At 36.6% G+C, this 21,508-nt stretch overlaps 1 protein-coding gene across 1 annotated transcript in view; it reads right to left on the bottom strand.

Moving 5' to 3' along the window:
* The window catches only part of OXCT1 (3-oxoacid CoA-transferase 1), a 145,380-nt gene that overhangs the window by 53,874 nt on the left and 69,998 nt on the right, over positions 1-21,508 (bottom strand). Inside the window, exons 12-14 of the mRNA XM_017867294.1 lie at positions 21,337-21,385; positions 14,886-14,958; positions 14,213-14,288 (exon numbers count right to left, since the gene is read on the bottom strand). Coding sequence (XP_017722783.1) covers positions 14,213-14,288; positions 14,886-14,958; positions 21,337-21,385 — 198 coding nt within the window. The remainder of the gene's footprint in view (positions 1-14,212; positions 14,289-14,885; positions 14,959-21,336; positions 21,386-21,508) is intronic.

Here is a 21,508-nt window from a genome sequence, read left to right as displayed (position 1 = left end):
GTGACAGACTGGATTAAGAAAATGTGGCACATATACACCATGGAATACTATGTAGCCATAAAAAAGGATGAGTTGTGTCCTTCCTTTGTAGGGACATGGATGCAGCTGGAAACCATCATTCTCAGCAAACTATCGCAAGAACAGAAAACCAAACATCGCATGTTCTCATTCATAGGTGGGAATTGAACAATGAGATCACTTGGACTCTGGAAGAGGAACGTCACACACCGGGGCCTATTATGGGGAGGGGGGAGAGGGGAGGGATGGCATTGGGAGTTACACCTGATGTAAATGACGAGTTGATGGGTACTGACGAGTTGATGGGTACAGCACACCAACATGGCACAAGTATACATATGTAACAAACCTGCACGTTATGCACATGTACCCTAGAACTTAAAGTATAAAAAAAAAAATTATTGGGACAAAAAAGAAATCAAAACTGAAATTACAAGCTACCCAGAAATTAATGAAAATAAGAACTTTCTCAAAGATTATGACATGCAATTAAAATTATTTTCAGAAACATAGAGAGCCTTAAATGATTTTAATAGTAAGGACTGTAAATAAAGCAAACATTTGAATTTACAAATCTAGAACTAGTATAACATTAAAAAGTGAGTAAAAGTAAAGAAAATTAGTAACTCTGAACACCTACAGCATTAGGATAAAGAGAAGATAAAATAAATCTGAGGAAATTAAAGGTATACAAGAATATGACATGTTTTGGGTGAATGAATTTGAAAATCCAAAAGAAATGGATGCTTTTTGGAAAATGCAAATTAACAAAATTGCCACAAGAAGTCAGAAAATCTGAGATGAAAAGGCACAAGAATAACTTACAAATTGTTAAAAATTGACTATTTGTATTAAAAGCAAATTCGACATCAATTTAAATAATGACATTGATAAATTCAGGGTGAAGAACTTTGATTAAACACATGGAAACCACTGACTACATTCAACTGCCATTCAGTTTAAAAAATTAAGCAAAGGACTAAAGGCAAACTGCTAGAACAGTATAAAGAACATTTATTAGAAGCACAAACAGCAAACATAATATTAAGTTAAAACTCTAAATTAATTCGCCAAAATCAAGTTCCTCAATCATTACTATTTACATTGTTTTAATGATTAAATTTAAAATATTTTCAGATAAGAGAATTGTGTAGAGTATCTAAGAATTTTTTTAAAATTATTATTGTTAATAAGAAAATTCAGTAAAATGAATAGGTATAAGAAATATACAGAAATCAACAGTTTTCCTTTATATTAGCAATAGACATTTGGAAACTGAAATTGACTATTCAGTTCAAAATATTGACAAGAAGTATAAAATAATGTAACAAATGTAATGGAGGTAAAATGAGAACTGGATAGTAAACTATACCATGTTACCGGACAAGATGACTTAACTAATGCAAACTCATTTAGTTCTTCCCAAACCAACATATTTCATGTTTAGTGTACTGCACTGACCTTATAGTACTGTCTCCCACATATTATTAACCTCATCATAGATATAAAAATATTCTCTACACAGGAAAGGACTTTATTGGGTTTGCTCACCACTCTCCCCTCATTGTTAATACAACACCTAATGCAAAAAGAAAAAAAAATTAATTTTGTTGAATAAAAGCTATGCCATGGATCACATTTTACAAATAAAGAGTTGAGGTATAGAAAGGTAAAGTGACTGGAGGGACACAGCTGCTGTTTTTTTTTCCTTCAATTTTTTTTTTTTTTTTTTTTTTTTTTTTTTTTTTTTGAGATGGAGTCTTGCTCTGTCACCCAGGCTGGAGTGCAGTGGCCGGATCTCAGCTCACTGCAAGCTCTGCCTCCCGGGTTTACGCCATTCTCCTGCCTCAGCCTCCCGAGTAGCTGGGACTACAGGTGCCCGCTACCTCGCCCGGCTCGTTTTTTGTATTTTTTAGTAGAGACGGGGTTTCACGGTGTTAGCCAGGATGGTCTCGATCTCCTGACCTTGTGATCCGCCCGTCTCGGCCTCCCAAAGTGCTGGGATTACAGGCTTGAGCCACCGCGCCCGGCCCTTTCCTTCAATTTTTATTTTAAGTAGCAGGGTACATGTGTAGGATATGCAGGTTTGTTACATAGGTAAATGTGTGCCATGGTGTTTTGCCATATAGATCATCCCATCACCTAGGTATTAAGCCCAGCATCCATTAGCTATTCTTCCTGATGCTCTCGCTACGCCCATACCCCAAAAGGCTGCGCATGTGTTGTTACCCCAATGGTGTCCATGTGTGTTCATCATTCAGCTCCCACTTACAAGTGAGAATATGCAGTGTTTGGTTTTCTGTTCCTGCATTAGCTTGCTGAGGATAATGGCTTCCAAATCAGTCCAGGTCCCTGCAAAGAACATGATCTCTTTTCTTTATATGGCTGCATAGTATAGTATGGTTTATATGTACCACATTTTCTTTATTCAGTCTATAATTGGTAGGTATTTCGGATGATTCCATGTCTTTGCTATTGTGAACAGTGAAGCAATGAACATAACACACACGTTTCTTTATAACAGAATGATTTATGTTCCCATGGGTATATACCCAGCAATGGGATTGCATGGTCAAACGGTATTTCTGCCTCTAGGTCTCTGAGGAATTGCCACACTGTCTTCCAAAATGGTTGAACTAATTTACACTCCCACCAACAGTGTAAAAGTGTTCCTTTTTCTCTACAACCTTGCTAGCATGTTTTTTTTTTTTTCCCTTTAATTTTTAGTAATAAGTCATTCTGACTGGAGTGAGATAGTATCTCATTATGGTTTTGATTTGCATTTCTCTAATGATCATAATGATCAGTGATGTTGAGCTTTTTTTCTTCTTCTTCTTTTTTGTTAGTGGAGTCACACTGTGCTGCCCAGGCTGGAGTGCTGGAGTGCAGTGGTGTGACCTCAGCTCACTGCAACCTCCACCTCCTGGGTTCAAGTGATTCTCCTGCCTCAGCCTTCCAAGCAGATGAGATTACAGGTGCATGCCACCATGCCTAGCAAATTTTTGTATTTTTGTAAAGATCAGGTTTCACCGTGTTGGCCAGGCTGGTCAGGAACTCTTGACCTGAAGTAATCCACCTGCCTTAGCCTCCCAAAGTGCTGGGATTATAGGCGTGAGCCACTGCCCCTGGAGATTTTCTTCATATTTGTTGGCCACATGTATGTCTTCTTTTGAGAAGTGTCTGTTCATGCCCTTTGCCCACTTTTTAATGGGGTTAGTTTTTTCTTGTAAATATGCTTAAGTTCCTTACAGACTCTGGATATTAGTCATTTGTCAGATGGATATATTGCAAATATTTTCTCACATTCTGTAGGTTGTCTATTCATTCTGATGATAGTTTTTGGACACAGCTGCTTCTAAGTGTATTTGAAAGAAATATGGGAGGTTCTTTGTATTGGGATGTTGTTTTTCAAAGGTAAACTTTCCTCTGTGTAGTGGAAATAGCATCCCTACAAAACTATAGACAGAAGAGATGGGTCCTAGGGCTTAGCTACTAACTAGAGTTTTGCAGCCTGAGCTGAGTCACTTCATTTCTCCTGATTCAGGTTTTCTGCTAATAACATTAGGGTGCTGTATAGCTGAATGATATCAAAGAATTATATCCTTAATTCCTTACTGTTAGGTGGGATAATGGAATTGCAGTTTATGAAAAGAATCCTTTTATAAAGAAATTTGAAAATAATCTTTCAGATAATGCAAAAATGTTTATGGATGGAATACGTGTAGCATTTGCTTCAAAATAATCTGAGGAGAAGGAAAATTGAGTACAGATGAAACAAGACTGACCATAAGTGGATAACTGTCTAAGCTGGATGTATGCATTTACTATTCTATTTTTATAGAGACTATATTTAAACATTTTTTCAAAAGTGTTGATCAAGATGATCTCTAAACCAAAAGAACAGAGAAAGATTTCGCCAACTGGGAATGCGAAATTCAGTCATTTAATAAAATTCAGTCTTCAGGATTCATTAGCTTTTAGCTGCAGGATCACCAGCAGTAGTCATTAGCCCTTTGGTTTCATTCCCTGCTAAGTCATATCAGCAACACTATGATTTATCATATTACTAATAATGGGCTTTGAGGAAGCCTCATCTACCATTTTTAATATGTCTTCTCCTCCTTTTAAGTGAGCTGTTTAATGAGAAGAGGATGCTGCAGTCATACAAATGCATCATTAGCCAAAAGGATATTTATAGCAAATATCAAACTCACTCATTGTTCATGAGAGAGACAGAGATCGACTGATTCAAAAATGACCAAAATCCCACTCTATGCAAAGAAGTCTGCCTTTCAACAACAGAGGAGATGGAGAATATTTGATTAAATTCTTACAAGAGTGTCTGGTAGGCAGTGTAGCAGCATGGTTTGGAATCAGGTATCTAGCTCACCTTTCTTTCAGTCCATGGGTTGAATATATCCACGTTCCAGTGAAGAAACAAAGTCTTAGAGGTAAGCAGTTGTTCAAAATATATCATATGAAACACAGCAAGGAGAGAAATATTTCCTTTCCTCCAGATAAAAAAGACTCAGGTAGCAATCAAAAGGCAAAATCTCTGTAAGATTGTTGAAGATGGAGAAAGTCTTTCACATTCTCATGTCCCTTTGCTTCTGTCAAAGGTTAACATGAGGGCCTAGGCTGGGTGAAATGGCTTGCTAATGAATTTGCTTTTGTTCCTTTCAGATATTAATCTTTTTAAAAATTATCTTCAGTATTCCTCCCTTTGCAATAATTCTGATGTTTCTCCAATTGTGCTTCAATGTTTCCCATTTAGCAAGTATTGCAAGATAATCTTATAAACATTCTTTGTGGAGGGCCTGAAATTTTCCAAAGAATTCTTTGATTGGTAGATTATAAAAAACAAAATGGGTAAATAAAATGGATAAAGTACTTCATATATGACATTTAGGTTAATTATAAGTGACTGGGCAGTAGAAACTTTTGAATTTGGGTAAAAGCTTAAAGAAAACAGGATGCAGAAGAACAAACATTCAAATGGTCCACCTACAATAAAATCCCACCACGAACAACAGTCATGTATACTCAACATATATCCTTCAAACTACAACAGGCTTTACCTGACAACCATTTCTCCATAAGGCTTACAGAATGCTATACATATTTTTATGTATTTTGCACGTTGTTTTGCTTCCATTCTGAAAGGCAGTTAAATATCCCCAAAAGTAACTGCGGCAGAATGTGAAGCACATAAGAGCAAAGAAGACTGTACTTCCACTTCTCTTTCCATCACTTGCCACAGATATGAACTTGAATAGTTAACTCCCTTGGCCTGAATCTCTTCATCTATAATAACAGGAATATTTGTATTTAACTCAGTTTCTGTGAGAATAAAATGGCAATAAATATTCAGAACCTGGCCAGTGGCATATGCTTAACAACTGTTAGTTCCCTCCTTGTAAAAATAGATTTAGAATTTAGCTGTGGCTTTTAAACCTTAATCATAGCTTTTAATCATTGACAGGATCTTTCAAGTAAGAGAAATTTTCCTCACAAAATGAATATATCAAATATGTCAGTTTCTAAATATACCTGTAGTCTGAAAATATCAGGTGTAAATAAGGAAACTAAACATTAATTTTCAATATGTTTTCCAGATAGTCATAGATAAAACTATTTTTGGATAACCAAATATAGCACCCAGGAAAAGTATAATCAATAGCTTATGTTTCTAATAACATCCTAAATCGGTGAATCACTAATAAAAAGTTGCCTTTCTGAAAAAAATGCATATCCATTTGTTAAATCGTATGAGAGGAAATAATATTTTGCTCTTGGAAATTCTGAAGACATTAAATGCACTTTTAATTAGCACAGGAAGTAAAGCTCCATCCCAATGGGTCAGTATTTTTACTCTCTATTAGGGCAACAGGGCTTGGCTGGGTTCTTCCACAGTCCTCTGTGGAAAACAGAACAGGCTAGGGGGAACTGCCCAGAGGTATTAGAACCATAGATGGAAAACACCCTTATATGCACCAAGGCTTAGCTGAATGTGAGCTTAAATGGGCAAATATGTTGGAAACATATTAGAGTTTTTTTCTTCATTTTAAAGATTACTTAAAAGACAGTTGACTGTTTACAGCAAAAATAATAGCAAAATATTGTAAGATTTATATCACCTGCAGAATTAAATATGATAAATAGGGAGGATTAATGGCAACAAGAAAAAGCCAGGTTCATGAGCAAAAGTGGTGGTAATCATATGTTAGATGAGATCTTACTGTCTCACTTTTGACTGATAGAAGAGCTAGGAGATACCAGCATGTAGGATACATGCTCAGAAGTAGAATTTACAAAGGAAATCGTCAAAAGCACATCCCAAGGCTCTTGGGACCCTCAGCAGGACCAAGGAATACAGTATAGGAATAGCAAAGGTTTTGTATGAAGATTTATTTGATGAAAAGTATCCTACCTACCCCCACATTTCTCAGCAACCAAGGAAGGGGTAAGGGTATGCCTGCTGCTCACTCCATTGACAACTCAGAGCCTGAAAGATGGGGAGTGCAGATAGGGAGTGCTGCCTGACTCCTACCTAAGAAAGTTAAAGGGGTTGTTTTGAGGAAGTAACTACACTATCACTGGAGGCAATACAAGAAATGTAAATGCTTCCCACATGGGGGCCACGTGAGAGAGGACCAACCTCAACAAGTTTTAATGCTTTGTTAACAGGATAGCCGAGGAAGAGGGACCCCACCGGTAAGAGTCTATGTGTTAAGTGGACCACAGAAAAGTCAGAAGCTGCTGGAGAAGCATTCAGCCATCACCCATAGGAGCAGCTGCTGCAGGAGGAACCAAGAAGGGGGTCTCTAAAGATGACGGCTCACCCCACTCCACATACACAGAGGGATCAGCTTTAAATACTTTTATGGACCAGAGATCATGGAGCCAGCAAACAGTATTACCAATCTCCTGCTATGTAAAATCTTTCCTGCCCTATTTCCTTGCCTTCCCTTTCTCTTGAATTTTGATCCTGGTGGATGCCAAACAGTGAGCTAAAAGAGGAGGGGAGTAGAGAAAGAGCAAAACAATACCATATAACCTTCTTCAAATGCAGGCAGACTGTAGCTGGGAGATCAAAAACGAGGAAATGCATTGCTTTTGAATGATTATTAAAGCATTGTTCACTGTTTTGGAATGGACCCTCTAATGTCTGAATGAAGACTGAGTTTATGAATTAAAGTGACCTAAGAGCTGTTTATTTTCCTGGAGTGAGCTGAAATGTCATGCAGCCGAGTATTCATTAATGGCAGAGGAAAAGCTTCCCTAACAGAATAGGTTAAAGAGTACCACAGGAGATAAAAATAGCTGTGCTTTTATTCTATCTCATATCTAGAGTTTGTTCAAAATATTATAAACAGAAGAGGTACACACACATTCACATACACGCTTGTTACAATGGCTCTCCTAAGATACATTCACTAGCACAGAATAGTCATTATCAATGTTGTTTTTTTAATATAACTAAAGAGAGCAACACTGGAATTTGATGAGAGATAATTGCTAGAAGCTAAAAGGAAGGTCTCCAAAACAAGAAGAAAACGATTAAATGCCCTCCAGAAGAGTAAGGTACGGCTGCCCTTTAAACAATCCCAGAGAGCAGCTTTTTAAAGAAATGCCAAATTACAGAAGAAAATAATAAAGCTTTTAAAAAGCTGATCTCAGTGTTGGTAATAGAGTAGAAACAGTGTGAAAGTAAACTGGGATAATTTTTCTGGCCAGTAACTCAGTGATACATCAAAATTCCTAAAATACTGACAAAGATATTCTATTTCTAGGGATTTGTACTAAGAAAACCATCGGTAAATATACAATGACATAAATTCAAACATGTTATTAATGATATTAAACAGTTAGAAAAACCAAACTGACACGAAAAAGTAGCTTTCAGACATTAGACAACACACAGTATGGGACTACCATTTCGAAAGAAGAGAAGCCAACAAGATAGATCTACAATTTTCCCCAGCTTACTGCCTGGAGAGAATTTGTAAGATGCAGTACAGGAAGTGAAACCCAGCAATTTTGTTGGCTTTAGAGAGCCTGAGGCAACTACAATTTGAGATCTGAAAATACCAGAAAGGAGGTATTATACAGTGTGAGAGCTCAGATTTGCAGAGGAAGAAGGTCTCAAGTCTTTGGCAGAGTATGGATATGTGCATACATGAGAAGAAATTAGTCAAAGCCTGAAAAAGAACCACTAAGCAAGCATTAGACAAAAAGAAGAAAAAAAAAAAAAGGCTCAAAACTAACACAGGTCTAGGCACAATTCACAATCCTACCAAACAGTGAGGAAAGATTGTGTAATATAGGGGGCATCAGGCAGAGTCCTCTGAAGAAAACTGCCTCAGTAGTGGGGCTAAATTAGACTGCAACTAAAGGCTACTCTCAACTAATCTTAACACAGCTTAAAAGGAAATATTGAAAAAGATCAACCTGAGAGACATCCACAGATTTTATACCACAAGAAACATCCAAGGATGTCCTTCAAGCAGAAGGAAAACAACATCAAATGGCAATCTAGATCTGTGCATAGAAAAAGTGCAACAAACAGAAAATATGTTGGAAAATACAAAAGATTTTCCTCATTTTAAAGATTACTTAAAAGATAGTCGAGTGTTTAGAGCAAAAATAAGAGCAAAGTATAAGGTTTATGTCACATGCAGAATTAAATATCACTAAAGAACACACACAATAAGGGCAGAAAATAGAAGTTTACTATTGTATAATTCTTACATTATATATAAAGTCATATATTACTTGAAGTAGATTGTGATAAAATACATATATGGTAGACCCTAGAGAAGCCACTAAAAAGTCATCCAACAGTAAAGATAAAATACTCAAAAAATACTTAACTGATCCCAAAGAAATCAAAGGGCAAAAAGGACAGATGAAGTAAACAGAAAAAAAAAAAAAAAAAAACCTGATAGATTTAAACCCAACCATATTGATAACTACATTAAATGTAAATGGTCTAAACCTCCAATTATGATTTAGAGATTATAAGATAACAATCTAACGATATGATTACAAAAACTTACTTAAAAATAAAGGTGTTCACAGGTTATAGGCAGAAGAATGGAGAAACATACTTTGAAGAGTGACTATATCAGCATCAGACAGTAGACTTCAATATAAGGAATATTATTGAAGAGACAAAATGACAGATCAATTCATCAAGAGAATGTAAGCTTAAACGTGTATGAATGCAAGCCGTAACAGCTCTAAAACAGATAAAGCAAAAAGTCATATAACTGAAAGAAAAACAGAAAAATCCACAATTACAGCTGAAGATCTCAAGACTACTCTCTCAGTAATTGATAAGACACAGAACACTTGAACAATACTAACTGCCTGTTTGATCCAATTGGCACTTACAGAACATTGTACCCAACAAGAGCAGAATATACATTCAAGTGCAAATGGAACAGTTACTAAAATAGACTACATTCTGGGCCATAAACAAGTCTCAAGTTTAAAAGGACTGAAATCATAAAGTGTATTCTCTCACCTCAAAATAATTAAACTGAAAAATTTTTAAGGTTATGTGGAAAATCACCAAATACTTGGAAACTGATATACTTTTAAATAAACAATGGGCCATACAAAAAATAACAAGAAAGATTAGAAAGTATTTTGAAGAGACTGAAACAATATAAAAATCTGTAGGACATTACTTGCTCATATTAGAGAAAAAAAGTTTCAAATCAATGATCTAAGGCAGGAGCTGGCAAACTTTTTCTGTAAAGGGCCAAATGGTAAATATTTTAGGCTTTGCAAGCCACACAGTTTCTAACCTAACTACTTAACTCTGCTGTGGCAGTACAAAAGCAGCCATAAATAATACATAAATGAGTGGATATGGCTATGTTCCAAGAAAAATTTACAAAAATAGGCAGTGGGCCAGATTTGGTACACGGAACACAGTTTGCTGACCCCTGTTAGAATATCAGCTCCATAAATGCAGAGAATTTTGTCTGTTTTGTTAACTATTGCATCCTCCAAAACATTGTCATTTATATTTAACAGTGCCTGACCCTTAATATATGCCAGATCAATACATGTTGAATGAATTAGTGAATTTAATCCTCAGAACAAGCATGAGTTAAAAATTGTCATTTTACCAATGAATATACTATAACAGTGATACACTACATGATCAATAAGAACCAGTATTTATGCTCAAGTCTGTCTAATTCCAAAGTTTTATGAGCTTTCCACTACATTACACTAATAAGACAAAGGCATTACTAATTGTAAAAGTTTCATATGACCTCATATGGATTTTCCACCTGTCTTTCTTTTCCTGAACCTCAGGACCAAATGAACAATACACTAAAGTTAAAACAATATCTAGAGATTTATGCTTATTTCTTCACCTATGTCATAATATATTTAAATATCTATATTTTGGATTAATATTTGGATTACAATTGATGCAACTAAACAGATTGAATCTTGAACACAAACTCCCTTGTAGTTTTATAACCAGGAATACTAGAGACTTAACTTATTTAAAACAGGTAGCATGTCGAGAGAACCCAATCAATTTTATGTGCTCAAATACGTAGCACATATGAGTATGACATTAATTCGTATTTATTCTTTTCAAATGCACAAAGATGTGAAGAATGTGAGGGAGTAAAGGGAAAAAAAAGACACCAAAAGTGTCCCATTCTTTCTTGCCCTAAGAATGCCTCATTCAATCCTCTCCACATAGAGGAGGGCTCTTGGCTCTTGTGCCATTCACATACTGCAGCCCTGTCCAGTGGGTTGCTATTTTGTGCTTTCATAACCAGCTCTCATTGCTGACCATACACATCTGCTTCCCTTTATAAGTCAATAATCAATGCCAGCTGTTCTCCAAAAATAGGCATTCAGAAGGCACTAGAGCAGCTCTGAATATAGATTCAGCGGACTGCACATCTTTCCATCATTTATTTGCTTGCCTGGGGTTTTACCATCATCACAATCAACGGGGAGCTTGAAGGAGCCAACTACTGTTTTGTCAAGTTTTCCTCCTTTGGATGCTCAGGGTAGAACTGTTAAAAATCTGTGTACATGAGACCAACACTGCATACTAAGAAGCTATTAAAGGGTAAGACAAATAGCACCCACACTGTTTGCTTGCCCTGAAGGCTTAATGTTTATTGTAATCTGATGCTGTAATGATTGATGATGATGTCATGATGCTGAGAACTCATGGCTCATACAGCCATTGAAAGATTATTAAACTCAGGAAAAAGATAAAAGTAAATGAAAAATTATATAGTAAAGTTGAATTTTCAGCTTCTTGACTGCCAGATCTTGCAATAAAACATATTTAAATTATATAAGTCAACAAATCTTTGGGACAAATAAAAATAGATAGCTTACTGAAATTACATAAGGAAGGTAAGCTCTATCTTTATCCATAACCAATAAATGAAAAAAATGTGCCCTCAAAGGGCTTAATTTTGGTGCTTGAATAGGGACTTAGGATAAGCAGGTTGTACTGGCTCCTGTAAAATCATCTCACTTATACCAGTGTATTTTAAGGTAAATATTTCCTTTTTAATTTTAAGTAATAGAGCATTACTTAATAGCTACTATTTACAGAGTGCTTGCAGTGTTCACTTCATTTTCTTCTCACTCAATCCTAGCCAAAACATGTGCTCCAGATCACATAATTTGTAAGGGGTAGGGCTGAAATTAAAACCAAACTAAACCTCATGGAGTTGATTCTGAAGCTGCCCTGAGTCTCAAACAGTGAAAATATGCATGGTGCATCCCATACAAAGAAGTTAGGAAATGATTATCAGTTATGAAAGTAACAAAAAAATCGCTAATCAGAAGTAACACTACCAACTTCCACTACCAAAACAGTGGAACCAAACCCCAGAACACTTCTTATGCTTAATTTTTCTCAACTAGATTTTCATGATGTTCCTACAGAACTCCAGAGCTGTTCACCCCACTAGGTCCATTCCTTCGGGAACTCATGGGCTCCAAGTTATATTGAGAAAAGTATACAGTAATAAACATTTGTATTTTAATCATTCACAGGAATCTTAACAGGATATGTAAAAATATGATACACATCTGCAAAGCTTTCCTACAAATAACTACACAGTGTACACTGTCACTATGAGAACTTCCAGCCTTACTACCTGCTAAATCATAATATAAACAAATGTTATACTGATATAAAGATGCCCATGTTCCCCGAAGGGAAGAAGATATTTAACACATTTCTGCTTCATATCCAGGACCACTGTGCAAACTGATTTCAAAAATCATTAGTACAGAGAAACAGATGTATTTAAAACCCTATTGCATTTGTTCGTAGGACCCAATGCTTTTCTCTTCCTTCCCAGGAATCTGCAACTTCTTATAAGAACAACAGCCTATTTACCAGGTACTATGTGTCAAGCTCTGTGCTATGTACTTTGTACTCATTGTCACATGTATTCCTTCATATAGTCCTATAAAGTAGGTACTATTATATGATTCCTATTTTACAGATGAGGAAAAAATAGGAAATTAGCTCAAGTTGCACTGTCAGCAAGTGTCAGAAATAAGACTTTAATCCAGGACTATCTCACTACAGGGCCTTGCTCTTACCCACTAAGCTAAGAAAACCAAATGAGACCCCTAACGTTATCTGGTTTCAAACCCTCACTTTATAGATGAAGGCATTTTAAGCCAAAGAGCATAAGTGAAATGTTCAAGGTCACACCTTGATTACTGGTAGAGTGAGTGCTAAAATCCAGGGCTTGCTTTCCTATACTCACTCTACTACCCCATATGGCCCTTTTCTAAAATTTGAAAACAGAAATACATTGTAATATCCTACGCAAGTATTTCCATAAACTTTCTATCTGATTCACTGTGTGATACTCAGGAGACTCTCCCTGATTTTTTCGAAGCAATCAAAAGCTGCTAACCCTTGTAACTATGGCTGATTCTGAAAGATCAATATTTTTACAACTAAACTAACAATATAATCCACAATTTGCTAAGAGTTCTTACTATGATGGCTCAATGATGTTTTTCTCTTACATTTTAAAATGAGGTGAGTTGTAATCAATCTTTAATATGCTGGTTCTCAAACCTGGTCACATATTAGAACCATCTGAGTTGCTTTGAATGACCCAGTGTCCAGGCTACATCCCAGATTAATTAAATTAGAGACTACCTGGGCTGGAACCCAGGCATTGAAATTTCTTAAAACTCTGATTTGGAAACTAGGGTTTGAATAATTATCAAAACTTAAACAACATTTCAAGTGACATTAGATCAAATGAACTAGACTAACATGATCTCTAACACTGTTATCAACTGCATTAATCCACCTTCCTCAAAAAATTATTAAAAAACAAATTTAAGAGATTTCAAGAAAACTGTCATATCACAGACCACCAGCCTCAGTTATTTGACAAGATTCTTCTTAGCTGGTTCTATAGAAAAATATGGAAATCCTTGAATACACACACAAAGAGCAACTGAGCTACCAGCCAAAATGAGCTCATAATCATAAACATACCCATTGTTGTTTCCATGCATGTACTTGGGAAGCAACAACCTGGTCTACAATGAACTACACTCATGAATTAAGCAGTGATAACAGTCCTCTTTCCAAAGCTAATTCTAGGAGGTTTCTTCCTTGATTTACGTCATTAAATGACAACTGTGCATTTCACAATGATAGTAAACTCTCATGTTTTGAATTCCATACTAGAGGACAATGATTATGGGGTCACATGACCAATCAAGATGATTTCAATCACTGATTAATAGAATTAACAATTAACAACGTTAATTAACAATTAACAATGCTAACAAACTTGTTAATTGTTCTTCCTAGTTTAAAACTTTAGTTATGGTAAATATTTGTATTTCTTATTTTCAGAGTATAATTAGCCCTTTTTCTGTTTTTTAAGTCTTCTCTAACTTGGTTTCTTCTAAGGAAGATGTTTTGGCTCTGATCTTGCCTACTTTCAGTACCAACTGAAGAGTAAATTGGCAAAGCTGAATACTTCTCAGTGCTTACTTAATTAAAATTTGATTCTAGTAAGAAATATATATTAAAATATTTCATTTTTAAAGAATTGTGATCTCATGGCCCTTTTTCTTAGTATTTAAAAAGTACCTATTCTGATCCAAACGTAATTCAGAATAAAAAATGTCTACTTACAGGTATCATCCAGTTAGCCAGGTCACCATATTTGGAAACCTGCATCGCTCCTAGCATTGTCAGATCGACATGTCCCCTGAGAAAGAAAGAGGAAGAATAAAGTGAACCTCACAAGCTTTTGTCCCCTTTGCTTGAACTTGCCAGCAATTAGAATAACTTCATACCACCAAAATATATTTGCTTCCCCCCACCACACAACTGATTTCCTAATAGAGCTCCACGCTGACAGAGAAATAATCATTAAGAATTCTTTTGTGAAAAAAATGTTATAGTATATATTGGCTCAATAACAAACTATGAACAGGTGTACACAGGAAGATTGTTTCCTTCAGTGAGGCAGAATGTGACTATCTGAACACAAACACTAGCTAGAAAGTGAACACAGTTTGAAGAAAATGTTAGAATCCTCAGAAAGCACCTTATAAATGTTTATTTCAGTCTGGTTGGCACAAAGACATGGATTCCATTTTGGGGATTCTTTTCCTAACAGTGGGCTGGATATTCAATGTCCAACATTCGATGTGAATAATTTCACATCATGCAGCCAAACAAACTCCTGATAGTTTTCTGGCTGGGAAATGTGACTGTGTTTCAGAGCCTTGCTAACACACTCAGAGGATGACTCAGCTCATTCCACACAGTGTGAAACATGAGGGGCTCTGTTATTACGTACCCTCTAATCATTGCAAATGATTCATCGCTGGAGAAAAAAGAGGCTCCTGGAAGAATAGTAACTGTTTCCTTGCCTAAACACACACACACACAAAAGAAAGAAAAGGCTATTAGATTTCTAAGAGTATCATGGTGAACAGAGGTCCGTATCTTCTCCATTCCCAAAAAAACTTAAACTCCCTTTACCAAAATGCAGTGACATAGCAGGTGGGGGGACACAACAGGAACCTTTTGTGGTGGAAAGTATTTTGTCACTGACATTGCTTTTGCCTTTGCACGATGATAATACAAAGCAGATCACTTTTTGTTTTCTTATTGTCTGGAAATTCTCTACAGCAGCAGTCCCCTTTTTGGCACCTCAGAGCGGTTTCATGGAAGACAGTTTTTCCACAGACTGGGGGATGGGGATGGTTTCAAGATGAAACTGTTGTTCCACATCAGCTTATCAAGCACTAGGTTACCATAAGGAATGGGCAACCTAGATCCCTCATACGCACAGTTTACAATGGGTTCGGTTGGGCTCCTACCAGAATCTAATATTGCTGCTGATTTGAGAGGAGGCCAAGTTTAGGTGGTAATGCTCTTTGGCTTGACTGCCACTCACCTCCTGCTGTGCAGCCTGGTTTCTAACAGGCCATGGACCGGTACTGGTCCACGGCCCAGGGGTTAGGGACCCCCGTTCTACAGGAAATGCACTCCTCTATTATCTATACCTCTCCAGCCTCTCACCATCCCCATTCCCTTCACAATCCTCTGCTAAATACTACTTGGGAATGAGGAGGAAGGGAGTTCTGGGGTAACACCTGTCAGAATCCAATGCTACTGTAAGTCACTGGGACAGAGAGACTGTGGAATCAGTATGAACATGAGAAGGAATGCAATTTTGAAGAGAATTACACAGGATATGCACCGCAGTTTCTTTTTTAATCAACAAATAACTTTCAGTGATAAGAATAACTTCTGAAACTCTAATGTACAGCATATAGTATTAACTATAGTTAATACTATACTATATAATTGAAATTTGCTAGAAAAGTGGATCTTAAGAGTTCTCACTACAAAAAAAGGTAACTATGTGAGATGATGGATGTGATAATTAACGATTGTGGTAATCATTTCACAATGTATATGTATATCAAATAATCACGTTATACATCTTAAATATAAACAATTTTTATTTGTTAAGTATATCTCAATGAAGCTGGGGAGAAATAAAACTAAAATTAGAAAACACATATAGAAAAAAAGGACCCACCTAATTCCTTAATTTCATTTGGCCTGAACTCTCCACTTTTCATCTCTCTCCACTTTTCTTTGTTTTTCTGACTCATCTGTACCCTCTTGCACCATAAGCTTCTATTAAAACCACAGGATTTTCATAAAATCAGGGAATAACATGGTAATACTGGCCAATGTATTTAAGGTTATCTTCCAGGAGGTCTCCTTGGAAGGACATCTCCCAAGACTTACATTTCATAATGAAGTTCAGAGCTGGAAAAGATTTTCAAGGTCATCGACTCCCCATAGAACTAATAAAATCACCTGACTCATATCTAAGCCGCTCCCATCTTGTGATCTATTTCCTGTCTATTCAGGAGCTTCAGGGGCCTGGGAATAGCTTCTGGTCTCAACCAGGAAGGTGCTAACATACCACTGTGCCAAAGATAAGTCACCTGTTTGAGAACACCCCATGCATGGCCCCAGTATAATAGGGCAGACAAAAAGAAAGAGAAGCAAAACTGTTATTCCAAAATTGGAAAGAGAATAGCTCTCAGAAACAAAAGGACCACAAGCAGTCTGAATATCCCTAGCTATGTAACACAGTTATATCCTCAAATTCTCAAGTCGTTCCCTAAAGCTAACTTTTCCATCAATATCCCCCTCCATTCAAACTTGAGTATGGAGAAAGAGTAAGCTTATTTATAAATAAATAAATATTTCATCTTGATATAAATATTTATCTCTCGAGGGAGTTTTATTCTAAATGATGGAAACATCTTTGTATCTTTTAAAGTACCACAAAACTGAAAAGTTTTTAAAATACTTCCTGGTATGGTTAGCAGTGGCTTTTAAACAGCATGTAAGATTTAGTGGATTAAATTAGATAATGCATGCAAAGTCCTTACTCTAACTTGCCTGGATCAGAGAAAGGGCTCTATAAACATCACCTTTTATTATCGCCATTTTTGTTATTCCTCTCTCCAAAGCTACTTATAAAAGAGACAATGCCATTGCCCCTCTAGGGATAAATGCCACAGGACCAAGCAATTGGCTTATATGGTGGGGTTGGACAGCCAGCCTATGTGAGCTCTAGGTTTTAAGACAGGCATAACACAACTAAACCTTATTCTAGACACAACGTCTATAACCTGCAAATTCAGACCCTCATCAGTCCTGTAAGGTGGCAATTCAAAGAGGAGGAATTTGTAGGACAAAAAGGAAGAAAAACATTAAAAATTCCAGTTCTTTTTTTTAGGAGCTAAATAACACTGACTTCCAAAAGATAATCTGTACTGGCTGATAATACATACAATGCATATTTACCATGTTACAGGAAACTGAGATCAATGGGAAGAGCTTTGGATCTCCCTATATTATTTGTGAAGCATAGTTTTATTAAAGAGCCCAGAAAACAACTCTCTTGAAAAAACATTATCAAGGCCTCTGCTAATACATTACAGTATCTTAAAAATTACATTCTTTTGAAGCAAGGTTAATTTTCAGCATTTTTAAACATCTAATATCTAAACAAAAATAAGTATCCTAAAGTTGAATCCATGGTTTTCACGTACAATGTCCAAGTTTGGTCAAGAAAAGTCATAACTAAAGACAAGCAACATAAAGAGGGCTTTCTTATTTGGCTATTCTTGATTGATTTCTGTCTCCTCCAATTTTCTTTTATGTATATCTGAATTTTCATATTTGGGCAATAAAGTTATCAATTTCATGGTCACTGAGTCCTTTGGCTCATGATTTAAAGGTCATCCACACAATAGTAAATGCCTACTATATGCCTTAAACAGTGTTATAAACCAAATTTGGGTGATCTAAACTAGTGGTTTGCAAACTTTAACATTCATCAGAATCACATGGAAGATTTATGAAATGCAGAGTTTCTAATTCAGTAGGTGTGTGGTGAGGTCTGAGAATTTCATTTCTAAAACATTTCCAGTGATGCTGATGCTGTGGGTCTGGGGACCACACTTGGACCACACTGCCCTAAGCAAAAGGAACTTACTATACAGCAGGAGAGATAAACAAATAATTACAAGGCAAAATGTGATATGCTTCTCAGAGAGACACTAGATATGTTGTGGGTTTAGGGGAAGGGCATTTCTGAGCTACAGCAGGATTTGGAGAAGAAAAATGAGCTGGAACTTGAAACCTGCCCCAGAAAGCCCAGAGGTGATAACTCCCTGTGGAATTTTACCATCCTTTCATGGTCTCTTTTAATCCTATCCATGCCCTTGTAAATTGTCCCTTCCTCGAACTCTCAATTACCCTATGTAAGAGTGCTCTCTATTCATAGGCAGGATAAGCATAATGAATGTTGATAGAAAGTTATCAGTAAGGAGATGGGGTAACAATGGAATGGAGCAGAACAAAATCTCATGAAAGACACACTAAGAGCAAAGACATGCAAAGAAGTGTATGAGCCATAATCAGAAAACACTCAGCAGTCCAGAATGGGTACACAAAAATATCCTTGAAGGGTACAGCAAGACAAAAAGCCATAATGGCAACCACTACAGAGACCTGGAATGCTGTGTTATCTGTACTTTAGACTGCAGGCCTGTGATTCTTCAGATGTGATACATATACCTCTAGAGCAGAGTTTCTCCTGCTTAGCACTATTGACCACTGGGGCTGGTTAACTCTGGGGGATGGGGAGACTGTTCTGGTTGTTATAGGATGTTTATCAGCATCCCTGGCCTCTACCTACTAGATGTCACTCCCCCAGGTGTGACAATCGAAAATGTCCTCAGACATTGCCAAATGTCTCTGGGGGCAAATCAGATCCCACCTCATTGAAAACCACTAGCGTAGAGAGGACATGGCAGGGGGCCAGGGATATTAAACATGGTGATTCTTTCTAAAGCAACTTTAATTAAAAGTCAAGTCATTTCAAATACTCTATATTAAAATAAGAAAATATTAAGAAATGAAGAACGCAAAACACACAATACAGAAGCAAAAATATGAGACTTAGAAATTTCACAACTGCATTGGGTTAATCTAGGTGAGAGCCCAGATCTTGATGGGACCTCTGGAATGTTCCAAGTACTGCTGTCTGCACCTCTGTGCAAGTGAGGTTATCAGCAGGTATAACTCAGTGTATACAGAAGAAGGCCGGGGTCACAAGCAGGAGACTTGGTATGAACTCAGTCCCTAGCAATGTTATCTTGAACCTGTCACTTCAATTTTCTGAACCTCAGTTTCCCAATTTGTATAACAAGGTTTCATCTGAGGTTCCAATGGTATAATACATGCGAAAAAGTATGCTCTAAGCCATATAATACTATACAACTGGTAGTTCATTTTTACATAACCTTATAAGACTTTTAAAAGAGATCCTTGGAAATAGTTCTATTATAATTTTGAATTTTTAATATACCAATTATATCCAGAAACATAACTCTTTGTATTCAAAGAGATTTCCATAAAATGCTTTGAAACTAACACAAATAATGGGTTGGTCTTCCAGTTAATTTTGGGAATTGAGGAAACCACCAATTTATATTCTAGGTTCTCCAGCTTAAAGTATTTCCTCCCTAATTTAAAATCAAAAGTATCGAAGTATCGAAACTCCCAAAAGGACTTTGAAAAGTTATAATATTATTAAACTAACTTGCAGCTTGGCTTCCCATAAGCGATGATTTCTTGTTTTATAAAGTAGTTTATAAATGTGGCACTTCATGTGTTGAAGTTGAAATTTAAGATTGGTGGAAATATAAAATTGGTGGCTTCATTTGGACTGAGTTACTTCTAAGCTCTATGGAATCAGAAACACCTACTGTCCAACCATGTTGAAAAAGTTAACAACTTTTCCAAGGAAAGTGGGTTTTATCAACGGAAGTCTGAAATTTGGAACATGCAGTTATTCATTTTGCAAATAACTCACTAACATCATAAATCAATTAAACCAAGCAGCAAATATTTTCACAGATCAATGAGCTACTGCTAAAGGGTACAGTACAATTAAATTACAGCCTTGGTTAAATGTCATTGCTTTATCACAGTAGGCCTTTCAGAGTTGAGTCGTGTTAACTAATTCAACTATTCAACTAGAAGCTGTTTCACTTCCAAAAATTCTAAGTATCAAACATCAATTTTACTTGGCAGTTGGCCTTTACGTTCAGCTCATATTACTTGTCATCTGAAATTTACACATACTATTTTGAATGCAAAGTAAGAATAATAGTTTTGCGGGGGCAGAATGAATAAAAGAAGGATACAGAAAATCATACTAGAACCTAAAAATTAGCTTCTTATGGGCAGCTGCACTCCAGAGATTATATACGGCTCCAAAGTGGTGGCAGTGTTGCCTCAAGCATAGGCAGTGAAGATGACCAAAAGACCTGACCTGTTCTTCCTCCTCTAGGCTGTTAATATATGAGGCTATGTCCCAGTCAAAGAAAAGGCTAGTAATAAAAGGCAAAGCATATATATGCCTGTAGGAATAAAAGGGAAGACAAGGCTCTAGTCCCCAGTTCAACAAAACTACATATATTACATCACCAGATCATACTTACCAGCAGAGAACCTCCTTAAGCTCCTCTCCTGCTCCAAGGAGAACTAGAAAATAGTAAGCATCACCACCAAAAAAAACCCCGGTTTTTACCAGATCTTTTCTTTTTGCTGCTATGGATTCACTCCCACCCTTCTCTATCCTAAGAAGGCTGACCTACTTTGACTTGAGATTCACCGATGGAAGGCACAGGCAGGCAACCCAGCAGTGGAGACCCTCCACCCAACCAGGTTGCTGTGATTTGACTGAGTTATTCTACCAAAGGTCATAGTTCCTATTAAGTGGCCTTTGGTAGAGGAACTCAGTCAAATCACAGCAACCTGCCCCAGAAAGCCCAGAGGTGATAACTCCCTGTGGAATTTTACCATCCTTTCATGGTCTCTTTTAATCCTATCCATGCCCTTGTAAATTGTCCCTTCCTCTAACTCTCAATTACACTATGTAAGAGTGCTCTCTATTCATAGGCAGGACCCTGATTGATTGACCCATCAAAGCTCTTCCACTAAATGTGCTGTCATCTGCATTTCCTCCTTTATCTTGTTCATTCCTGAACAAGGGAAGACCTAAAAAAATCTTGTCTCCCCTCCTCAACAATGAATACTATGGAGTGCTCTCCAGGAAAAGACAAAGAATTGAGTCCAAACTCTTATTATTTAGCACAATATTAACAGCAAAAGGAAGGGTTAGAAATAAGTGAGCTTACCTGCATTGATGAGATCTGCATCAGCTTCATGTTGTCGTGGATATGGACCCTGTCAAATACAGCATACATCCAATCAGTAAATGAAGATTCTCACTGAATCACATTAAAACTGTAATATAAGTAACTTCCCTAAAAACCTTAGAAATTTATCATCCGAAGACTAGAGGTAAAC

The sequence above is a fragment of the Rhinopithecus bieti genome, unplaced genomic scaffold (assembly GCF_001698545.2).
Source record: "Rhinopithecus bieti isolate Rb0 unplaced genomic scaffold, ASM169854v2 scaffold_3521, whole genome shotgun sequence".
NCBI lineage: Eukaryota > Metazoa > Chordata > Mammalia > Primates > Cercopithecidae > Rhinopithecus > Rhinopithecus bieti.
This window is presented reverse-complemented; position numbering and strand designations above follow the sequence as displayed.